General features: G+C 39.9%; 1 protein-coding gene across 11 annotated transcripts in view; it reads right to left on the reverse strand.

Moving 5' to 3' along the window:
* Positions 1-12,087, reverse strand: part of GRIP1 (glutamate receptor interacting protein 1) — a 323,422-nt gene that overhangs the window by 66,010 nt on the left and 245,325 nt on the right. For all 11 annotated transcript variants that reach the window (XM_027884704.1, XM_027884706.1, XM_027884712.1 and 8 more), the window contains exon 7: positions 10,643-10,788. In XM_027884704.1, the coding sequence (XP_027740505.1) occupies positions 10,643-10,788 (146 nt within the window). The remainder of the gene's footprint in view (positions 1-10,642; positions 10,789-12,087) is intronic.

Here is a 12,087-nt window from a genome sequence, read left to right on the forward strand (position 1 = left end):
GATCCTTTCATCTCCATGAAGCTTAATTATCACCATCTTTGTAAAACTTTCTCCTCTGTACTCTGAATTTAAGAACTTCAGCTATTCGCTTATTTTTTTTTTCAGACCAGCACAAGTCAGTATACTTCATTATCCTTATTAGTCTGTGTTGACCAGCATGCTAAGTAACAGATAAGCCAACTTACTGACCCATTTCCAGCTGACCAGAGGAATGAGCATGTAGGAGAGATGGCAATTCTCCTTCATACTGCATTTCATGGTGTATCTGGATAGCCTTCATGCAAATTGGAAGGATTTGACAAATCCTTTTTTCCTATCTTTTACTAATAATCTATGAGGGTTATTTGCTCCTTCCCTCTGCCTGCTTTAAGTGTGGACGGTGGACAGGAGAAATTACTACAACAACCTCCTCCATCCATCCTTTGTCTTTAATTACTTACTAAAAAAGACAATAGCGTATTTAAAATAGGTAGAGACTGCTTCCAGGGCAGTCTTGAGGATCCAAGCCCTTGAATTAACATCTAAAAAATTGAGACCATGTGCTTTGTAAGGAGATACCAAGAGAGATTAGGAACGCTCTCCTTTAATGAATGCCCATCATAAAATACATTAGGTATTTCAGATTGATTTCTTATAACTGTACACTATTTAGACTAACTGTATACAAGTATAGCTTTCACCTTCCTGACAAGTCTTTGAAGACAAATTTGTCCATTACTTTTGGTACCCAGTGAGAAAAACAGAATTTTCATACACAAAGTGGAACTTGGAAGATAATACATCCCTCCCTCTTTTTAGTTATTTATGACAATTAAACCGTACCTTTAGTTTTCTGTTTCAGGGACATCTCATTTCACCTTTACAGTTTTTTCTCGCATGCAAAGTGATGTTTATCAAGCTGCTTTTAATGAGGTCATAGTTTCAAAAGCACTTGAGAGAAGTATTAATGGGACCTTTTAGAGTAATTTATAAGTTATATGGACAGAGTGGCTGGAGAGCAGCCAGGAAGGAAGGGACCTGGGAGTCTGGATTGACAGGAAGCTGAACACGAGCCAGCAGTGTGCCCAGGTGGCCAAGAAGGCCAATGGCATCCTGGCCTGGATCTGGAACAGTGTGGCCAGCAGGTCTAGGGAAGTGATTCTTCCCCTGTACTCAGCGCTGGTGAGGCCACACCTGGAGTGCTGTGTCCAGTTCTGGGCCCCTCAGTTCAGGAAGAATATTGAGGCATTGGAGCAGGTCCAGAGAAGAGCAACCAGGCTGGTGAAGGGACTCGAGCACAAGCCCTGTGAGGAGAGTCTGAGGGAGCTGGGGTTGTTTAGCCTGGAAAAGAGGAGGTTCAGGGGAGACCTCATCACTTTCTACAATTACCTGAAAGGAGGTTGTAGCCGGGTGGAGATTGGGCTCTTCTCCCAGGCAACCAGCAGCAGGATAAGAGGTCTTAAGCTCTGCCAGGGGAGGTTTAGGTTGGATATTAGAAAGAAATTTTTTACAGAGGGAGTAATCAGACTTTGGAATGGGCTGCTCAGGGAGGTGGTGGATTCACTGTCTCTAGAGGTCTTTAAGATGAGATTGGATGTGGCACTTAGTGCCATGGTCTAGTAACCATGGCGGTGCTAGATCAAGGGATAGACTTGATGATCTCAGAGGTCTTTTTCAACCCAGTCGATTCTATGATTCTATGACCAGTTATACTCCATTTATTTTTCTTTAGGCATGATCAAGAAGTTTTTAAAAAAAGAAATACCTGTAAGATTTATGAAATCCTTGTAAAATATGACAACTCCTCCCTTCGGTAATCACCTACTAGCAACATGGCTATCAAACTGCAGCAGCAAATCACACCCGGGCAGAGAAAAGAAAGTAAAAAAAAATTATACAGGGCAAATGTACTTGGGAACCGTGGAAATCATTCTTTTCTTATTAAAACATCCTGGTTTTAATTGCTTGCAACTTACAGCTTGTGCACAGTTCAAGTATTTGGTGTGATTTATTTTCTTACAATAGTTACTGCTCTCAGGCCGTACTTCTTAGTTATTTTAGCTGAAACAGGTCATCTGTGACTGAGAGTGTCATTAGGGAAAGCCATACTGTGTCGTCCCACCTCCCTGCCCTCCCCTCCTGAAAATTCTGTAGGCTTTATACTGAAAATTCATGTTCTGTACGCATCTTCAATACCTGACAGATCTGGCACATGGAATCAAGAGAAGAGCCAGGAGGAGGGAAGAAAAGGACTTTTGGGCAAGAAGGGGAAGAACTAATGTGAGAGGGTTATTGATCTGAAAAGCAGCTGTAGTAGAAGAAACTTGGGAATGGTTTGCTAAGAGACAGGGACAGTAGAAAGGGCTAAAGGACACCCATGAAAACCGCAAAAGGCCTTTAACAGAGGGAAATCAGCAGTGTGAGAGAAATGTGTTGGAAAATTACCTAAGCTTTACTTGGCAAAAGACAGAAGAAAAAACTGGGCTGTAAGAGGAGGGAATAGCATGTTGGGGATTTAGGACCTTCTAGAAAAGAAGACTCAAACTAGGTCAGTAAAAAAAGGGAAAATTTAGAAGCTACTGGGAAAAAGAAAGTAATGCAGCTCAGAAACAGGATAAGAACAAAGAATGGAGGAAAGAAGCATCACGTTCACATGAAACAGAAAGGAAGGAACATGGGATCCTGAAACTTTACAGTTGTTCTCTGCTGTCAGTAAATGTCTTTGAAACCCTGTGCTTAGTGACTCTCACTCTTTTGAGGAACTATTTGGATACAAATGTCAGAAGTTCAAAGCTTTCCCGTAAAGAAACCTAGGTATGGTACAAAAAATGTGTCGACACTGTTAAGGATGTAAGCTCACACAAATACTTGGAAATGACAAACTGAGAGTTGCTTACGCAACACAGTTATGGCATTCATTGGATAGAGAAGTCTATTTTCTTACAAGGCCCCATTCCACACCTCTTTCACTGCTCAGCAGACCTCACGATAAAACAAATGTTCAACCCATAGAAGAAAACACAGTAAGTGTTGAGGGAGCTAGCAGGGAATGAGTTGGGTAGCAGGTGTATAAGGCATAAAGAGGGAACTGCAAGGAAAAGAAGAAGGTTGTGTAACACGGAGGGAACATCTGAGTCTGCTTTGAAGTACTAGATTCTCTTTCTATCACAATATCTGTAAGGGTTGAAGAGGACCAACAGCATCGGTCCCCAACTGCAAGCATGGTCTTATTTCACTATCAGCAGTCAGCAGCTCTCTCTCTTGATCACACAAAGAACTGATCAATGAAAAAATGGGTTTTGAATTTGCCAGCCCAAAATGCTGGGGTTTTTTAAACCATAATGCCTATTTACCTTAGGTTTCTATACTACCCATTTATCTCAAGAGGTGTTAAAAATGTATTTATTATTTCCTTTAAAGCAGATAAATGGAGTAGATTAAAGCAGGTAAGGAAGCAGGAACTGATGTCAAACTGATAGGTATCCATCATCTTACAGGCTCATGACTAGACTAACTGAAGTCAGCATGTCATATTTAGTAGCAGCATGAGAGACAACCAATTGAAAGGAATAACCTCCACTTGTTATTGTAAGAGAGCAGTCCTGAAAGCCAGAAAACTTGATACTCCAAAAAAATCACAAGCCTTGGGCTTCTCTTCTTGTGCCAAAGGTAAATCATATCCCAAATCACATTATCTCTTGCTAAATGAAATCACAGAATGGTCTGGGTTGGAAGGGACTTGAAAGATCATCTAGTTCCAACCCTTCTGCCATGGACCGGGACACCTTCCACTAGACCACGTTGCTCATAGCCCCATCCAGCCTGCCCTTAAACACTTCCAGAGATGGGGCATTGACAACTGCTCTGAGCAACCTGTTCCAGTACCTCACCACCCTAACAGATATTCTTCCTAATATCTAATCTAAACCTACTTTCTTTCAGTTTGAAGGCATTGCCCTTTATCCTATCACTACATGTTCTTGTAAAAAGTCTCTCTCCATCCTTCTTGCAGGCTCCCTTCAAGGGACTGGAAGGCTATAATTAGGTTACCTCAAACACTTCTCTCTTCCAGGCTGAACAACCTCAATTCTCTCAGCCTTTCCTCACAGGAGAGGTGCTCCAATCCCTCTGATCAACTTGGTGGCCTCCTCTGGACTCACTCCAATGGGTTAATGTCCTTCCTGTGATGGGGACGCCAGAGCTGGATGTAGCACTCCAGGTGGTGTCTCACCAGGGTAGAGTAGAAGGGTAGAATCACCTTACTCAAGCTGCTGGCCACTTGCTTTCGATGCAGCCCAGTATACAATTGGCTTTCTCAGCTGTGAGTGTACACTGTCAGCTCCCGTCCAGTCCATCATCCAACAGCACCCCCAAGTCCTTCTTGGCAGGGCTGCCCTGGATCTCTTCATCCCCCAGCCTGATCCAGGTGCAACACCTTGCACTTGGCCTTGTTAAACTGCATGAGATTCCCATGGGCCCACTTCTCAAGCTTGTCCAGGTCCCTCTGGATGGCATCTTGTCCTTCAGGTGTGTCAACAGCACCACTCAGCTTGGTGTCACCTGCAAAGTTGCTGAGGGTGCACTTGATCTCTTCGTCTATATCATTAATGAAGATACTAAACAACACTAGTCCCAATACCGACCCCTGAGGGATACCACTCGTCACTGATGTCCATCAGGACTCTGAGCCATTGACCACTACTGTCCAATCAATTCCTTATCCATCTAAGAACAGCTCACTCATGGAGTCCATCTTTCTCCTACTTAGAGAGAAGGATGTTGTGGGGGACCATGTCGAAGGCTTTACAGAATTCCAGATAAATGACACATGTAACCCCTCCCTTGTCCATTGATGTAGTCACTCCATCATAGAAGGCCACTAGGTTGGTCAGACAGGACTTGCCCTTGGTGAGGCCATGCTGCCTGTCCCAAATCACCTCCCTGTTCTCCATGTGCCTTAGCAGAGCTTGTTAGCACTACAAAGAGAGAACTTATTTGCTGTATACATCCATGCCTGACTGTCAGTTCATACTAGTGTCAATGATGCAGGCATCTGGCACTGACAGCAGATCACACAAACAGTGTGTTTGATAACCAAGGAAACTGCACAGTAAGATGAAGCATCAATGTGCCATAGCATGTAGATTTGAATATCTGCTCAGTGAATGTGAATCACGCATTGGCCTCCAGGAGAGACAAACAACCCCATGTGTTTTAACTAGTGACACATCTTTGAGTGGATATTTCTGGAACTGCTAGAGATGTTTGTGTCATCTTCTGCCTTAAGAACAATCCAATACATTTGGAATGACCTTGGGACACTGAGGTTTTCTCCTTGAGATCTGCATATTGCCTGAAGCACTCAAACTTGTAGAAGGATTAGGGCCTCAGGAAAAAAACACCAGGAAATTAATAACTTTGCATTTAGACAAGGATCTCAGCAGTGCCTCTGGTCACACACTGAAGATAGAAAGAAAATCCATAATGAATATCTGCATAAAAAGGTTATTATCTGTCCTGTGGGTCTTATGACTGTACTTTGAGGATACCTATCTGGACAGTGGCTGAGCAATCTCAGTTCTCAATTCACATTTCCTAACTGGCACTTTCAACATTTTGACTTCAAACATTGTCTTATAACACAATTTGTGTATGTTTTTTGTAGTAGTATTTAAAGTAGAATAATATCTCAACTAATACAGCTATCATGACCTTTGCATTGCACATGAATTTCCATTCAATCTGTCTCTGAAGCAACATAAGACAAGAAATGTTCTTTAAAGGTTTAAGCAACTAATTCATATTTTGAATTTCATGGGATCTAAGCCTGTTCCTCTGTGACAACCAGGAGACCTGCAGCTGCAGTCAAATGCAAGAGTATTCTACCTATCTGTTCCATCAAAAACTTGTAAGAGTCAAAGGAAATGTTAATTTTAAGTTTTTAGAGAAACAGAAATAGAAAGGCAGTGTGGAATCCTACAGGCTTCCGCTTCCTAACTTTCCTTCAGTTTTCAAGGTTTTACAACACTTCTAAGGCTTATGAGGATCTTGAGTCTGTCCTTGGAGTCTCTGGAGCTCCTGTTCCTTTGGGCTTGTAAAACTCTATAGATCTTAAGGGTCTTCACAGCTCTGAATACTTGAGTGATACTGCTTTATGAAACTTAAGGAGCAGCCCATAAGTTCTTTTTTCTTCTCTATTTCTTGTCTTGCAAAAATTACTGAAAGTCTACATTAGACCACAGATAACCTCATATGATCTTTAAATTATGCAAGTTTTCTCTCCCTAGTGATGTTGTCAGGCAGAATTATTGAAGGGTGAGTTAGATTTCTTTAAATGTCTTCTCAAAAGATTGTTACAGCATTAATGAATTTATGTATGTATTAATTTAAATGGGTGAACTTTAAGAAGCAAATGGCTTAATGGGGTTTGTTAAAAGATTTACTAGTAAATGATTGCATCAATAAACCCCTTTATAGAAAGTTTTATCAGTGTTAAACATTGAGTTCAGAAAATTGAGGGTGTTGCTCCAGTTAAAATTGACTGGTTCTATGTCAGGGTGACTCTGGTAGACTTGGACAAAAAAACAAGCTGACTGTATCTGTTTTGTGGAGAGCACTTACAGGGTGCCATGTTCCAGCAAATCTATTCTGGCTCAAATAAGTGCAAGAACTGTTAAAGAAGCCAGAGAAACATATGGAATTTGAATGTGCAATATGTTCCTTCATTCCTGAAGAGCACAGAGTGGTTTGAACTAACCCAGTAAAGAGATGTGAGAGAAAGATGTTGTGTGTCACAGATGCAAACTGCTAACAAAAGGTTTCTTTTGTGCCAAAGCCTTGGCAAAAGATATTAGTTTTGTTTAACTACAGTATCCTTGATTCAAAGTTTACCCCAGCAGGAACATTCAAGAATTAAGAAGTAGGTTGCTCAAAAAGCTCATCATCAGCAATTTATGAACTACAGCTACATAAAAATGTTACGGGCCAGAATTTCTACTGAAGGTAGCCATTACCTTTGAACTTGTCCGAATGCTCCCTGTCAGGGTTAATATGGAAGATTACCCAAGCAGGCACAACCCCAGTTATAGAGACAACACAGAGCCCAGTGGCATTATGGAAAATCTTGGAATATCTGAAAGGAAACTGCATCTGCTCAGCTTCAACGTAGTGATAACTTACTCCTTGTTTTAGACAGGGTCATTGTGAACCTTTGTTTGTAGTTCATTATTAACACTGCACTCTAATTCTCACTCTCACTCCAGCTCCAGCAGCTCATTAAGATACTTCATCCCAACTGCTGCCGAACAGTGAGAACTCCCCAACTTTAGTTTACAGCTTGGAATTAATACTGGCTATTTGTTTGCCACAAGAGAAGATTAAGGTTGCAAGATTATTTTGGCAATGGTAGCAAGTCACTGCTGGCCACCACCCTGTCTCTACTTCTCTTCCACAAAATGAGGGGCACAGGTGTAATCATAGGGCAAAGAGAGCTGTACTATTCAGCCTTCTCCCACCACTAGATGAAAACAGGTATGCATATGACCAGAAAGGTTGGACAGTTCAGCTGTAAGGATTACACAGAAAAGTGATAAAGCCCACACAGATTATGTTACTTCCACATAGTTGGGTGCAGAGCACATCACCGTATCCATCTCCTCTGCAAACACTGAAGTGCAAGAAGTGTTTTGGAAAAAAAAAAAAAAGACATTTGGAAGACTGCAACCTCCACAGCTTCAAATATAACTTTTATCAGGTTATAAAGTATTTCCTCAGAAATTATGTGCTCCAATTTTCTTTAGAGATTATCTTGGTATTTCCAAACTACTATTATTTCAAAGTCTCTTTGAAACTACACAGCAGTACACTCCCCACACCAACCTGGAAATATTTTCAGCAGAGTTTAAAATAAAAAATCTCTTCCAAGAAGCTGAACTGACAAGTTTATTTCCTAGGACCCAGCTGAGCAAGACTGTTCAGGAGGTACTTAAACAAGCACAAGTGTAACCCCAGAGAGTTCAACCGGAATAGCCACATCTAAATTATATACACACTTGATTACCCTGCACAGAACCCCTTGATGCCTTTTGTACTCCAGTTTGTCTAGGTTCCAGAAACAATAAAATGTACAAGCTTCCCAAGTGACCTCTTGAAGACTTCAAGCAAAAGAACTAAACTTTGACAAATACAGCACCTTTGAAACAGCTTATGCTTACAGGAGTAAGAAAAGTCAGTTACACACTACAGGACTGTAGCTGAAAAATAGATCAGAATTATTTTCTTAATCTAGTGTAACCTTATCAACTCAAGTTCCAATTTCATGCTATCAGAATGTATTTTATGGCTCTTTCCAGTTCTGGCCTGCTACTTTACAGGATGTAACCATCTACTAACAGAAGAGAGGATATTAAAGCAAATAATGCTATAATTATATCTCTAGGAGTAATATATTCTACTGCAATTTTATACCAGGAGGATCCTACAGAATACACCAGACTTTTATGTAATTTTTGGATTATTGCCTCTACCCCAAGTGGGCTAACCTACTAATCTAGTTTCAAGCATTAGTTATTGATAAGAAACCTTACTCAATGCCCTTTCTCTTCTTTAAGCCTATTATCAAATCCATGTAAACCCTTAGCATTACAAATAGTTTGTGGGTAACATAAGAGTTAAGGAACCTAGTAACATTTCCGCAATTCTTAAATTTCTCCTCATGAGTCATGTCCTTTCTCCCTTTCATATTACTCTCAACTGACTTCACCGCTCTTGAGCAGAACTAAGCGAAGATTCAAAACAGCAAAGTTTTCCTGGTCATAATGTAAATGCAAAAAGTGAAGAGAGCTTTCCAACAATTTTTTTTGTTCACACTGCTGCCAGAAACTATGCAGGATAGGCAAACTGGAAAAAAAATCAAAACCTACTAGGACTAGGTAAAATCCAAAAAAATCACAATGCCAGTCTACTGGATCCCTCCTTATTTCTTCTTGCAGGATATATGGGACCACAATCTCATACATTTCCCAGTGTATGATTCCCTTTTCCTTCCTTTCTTCTGACTCTGCAAGTCTCATATTCTTCTACCACCTTAAATTTCCGTAGGATAACACATTCATTGCCAGGAAGGCAGGCATGATAAATCCAGATTTGTTGCTGAGAACACAAGAGAGTTTATTCAGAGAGAACATGACAGGGAGAAACCAAACGGTAGATGTTGCCTTTACGCTTATAAATCTGAAATTTCAAACTAAGTTCTGTATCCTCATGCACTACCCAGATAACACTGAAAACAGGTTTCTGCCTTGAACAAGCTGAAATTTAGACCACAACAAAGCTTTTCATCACGTGGTCTTCTCACAAAAAGCTACAAAGATTTCTAAAAGATCCTCGGTGAAATGGAGGCTGACTCCCTCCCTTGGGTATACAAGAGAATGGGGATTGGAGTTTTCTCTGAAATGAAAGTTCATTGGGAACTTTGTCTAAAGCCAGGGGTTCACTTTTCAGTGAGATCTCACTTTCAGAAAAAGTAGTATAAAAAGAATCTTGTTTTAACTCTGATGATAGATAGGGTTTGGTCATCCATCATTTTCCAAAGAAAAAGAACAAAAAAATGAAAACACCTAAATTCTAGTTCTTATCAGGAACTAGAGCTCGTCTGAGCTGTCTCCACCTTTCTGGACTTGCACGACTGTCCATTAGGTCTGCCAGACCCCAGACAAACCTGCCAATTCAATTCTTGGCAGTTAAGTAAACAGAGATGTATATTGTAATAAAAAAAATCAATCTGTGTCTCAGAGAAGCATAGAGGGCTGTTTCAGAATAAACAAATACCTGACATTATTCTTTTCAGTATTAATCTTTTCCAAGGCTTTGAAGTTTGACAGTGCTATTTCACAAATCCCTAGGAAGCTGCTTTACTGCTAGGCTAGAAACCTGATGTGGAGCTGAAGAGGAAAAAAGAGAAAGATCCTGAAATAGAGAAGAAATATTTTAGTCTGACTGGTGAGTATTTTTATTTCTTGCTGCCATGAATTTTCTGTATCTTGAAAAAACAGAGGGGATACGACAACTTCTAAAACAAGTGGAAACAACTCAATCCCAAATATCTTGTCAAAAATCATCTTTTCTACCTGACTTTCCAGAGAAATTTTCCATATTTTCAGTGAGTTCAATAAAAGTTTGTATAAGTGTAAGTTCATTTTTCAAGCCATGGTTTGCCACCTCTGCATTTCTTAACAAATTTTCTCTTTCCCGTTCTTTCCTATGTGGCAGTCTTATGACTTTTTAATTATGTCTCGGCCATCTAGCAGCACTGGCAAAAGGCAAAAGAATTCTTGTTAGAGCAAGTATATCCCCCCTCTTTCATGTGACATAGAAACGCTTACACTTCATTAACCTTTATAATAAACTAGTCACTGGAAAAGTTACTTTGCTAGAATCCACACTATGGTTTCACTCTACAAACCACAAAATGTCAGAATGCTAAATTACAGTGAAATACCGCTCACCTCCTTATGAACCCGAGATTAATGACACGATGCAGAAGAGAATAGCAGTGCTACGAGGAGCATAACAGGTCACAATCGCTTCTAAAACAGCTCATCAAGAACAGGCAGCAAAACATCACAGACGGCTCCCAGAACCAAAGCCCCACTTCTCAACTTACCCATTACTGAGACATCATATTCAACCAGCAGAGTCGCCTCCTGCCCACACTGTTTGAGAATACTCATGGCTTCAGCATGTGTTGTTCCCAACAGTCGGATCCCATCGACACTCAGCAGCCTGTCCCCAGGTTTGATTGTGCCCTCTCTGAAGGGACATTAAAGGAATGATCTTTGTTAATATAAGAAAAATTGATTTGGAGATAATATCATTTTTATGCAAAGCAATTCTCTAGAGCCCTCCCTGACATCCATCCCTCGTGCCTTAACAGTTAACATTTACTTTGACAGTGAGAATGTTCAGAGGGCACAGTGGAAAGGAAATTACTTTAATTGGAAAGTCAGAGACTGGAAAACAGCTTACCACATAGTGAAATAATCAAGTCACATTAAATTGCAACTAAGTATAGCTTCTGCTCCAACATATGTTTGCTTTCTGCCTTGTCCACACAACTCTTTTTTCATACATACACAAACACCTCTTCCTCCAATATTTTCTTAAAAACAAACATGAGGTGCAAACACAAGAGTGCAAAAACAGATTGCAAAACATGAATGTCCATTCATTTTCTTTTAAAATATCTCTTACTTGGATAATTCCATTTTTCTTTTCTACCTACCCAAAAATAATTTAGCTCTAAATTATTACACTGGCTCCCAGGCATATCTCATAACCTATTCAGAATTACAATAGAAAATGAAGCACTAACATTGTCAACTTAAGAATCATGGAGAAAAACAAGGAAACAAGGGTGATGATGGAGAGAAGAAGGTGACGGAACAAAAGAAATGCTCTCTTGAAACATTTTTTTCTCAATTAATATTTCCAATGTCAAAAACGTCAACATAGGCTACAGAACATCAGTCTGCTTTACAGAAACTGTCCTTTGAGTTTCTTCTGTGTTTTAAGGACACAAGTGCCATTTTTGAAAACATAGTTTGTACACAGAAATAAAGTAATATAAATATAAAATGGTATTACATACAAAGATGGCCAAAACATAAATCTGTATGCAGAAGTTGTCCAGGTGAACTCACGTGCAGATATGTACAAACATCTTAACAGAATAATGTAACAACACTCAAACGCAAGACAGTATTATTCTGAATTACAAGAGAAAAAGATGGTGGTGTTAGAGTATAAAAAGCATAATTAAGAGCTACACCATTTGTCTGAAGGATGCAAAAAAATGTGCTCTGAACGACTGCAGGCATTTGTTCTAATTATTTTGGGTTAATTTTTGAAAGCATTTAATGGGAAAGTCCGATGTGCAGGATTCTAAATTAAAGTTCATACACACCATGGCACGCTGGGCCTCTGTGGTTGCCCATCACTGTTTTTGTTGTTGTTATTATTATTATTATTACAACAATTAAAGGCTAAACAATGAATTTCAAAAGACTGAGTTTGAATACATCTATTTCACTCCAAATCTTAACTTCTGTC

This window comes from Empidonax traillii, unplaced genomic scaffold, assembly GCF_003031625.1.
Source record: "Empidonax traillii isolate 1590-97213 ecotype Southwest subspecies unplaced genomic scaffold, ASM303162v1 scaffold153:size895095, whole genome shotgun sequence".
NCBI lineage: Eukaryota > Metazoa > Chordata > Aves > Passeriformes > Tyrannidae > Empidonax > Empidonax traillii.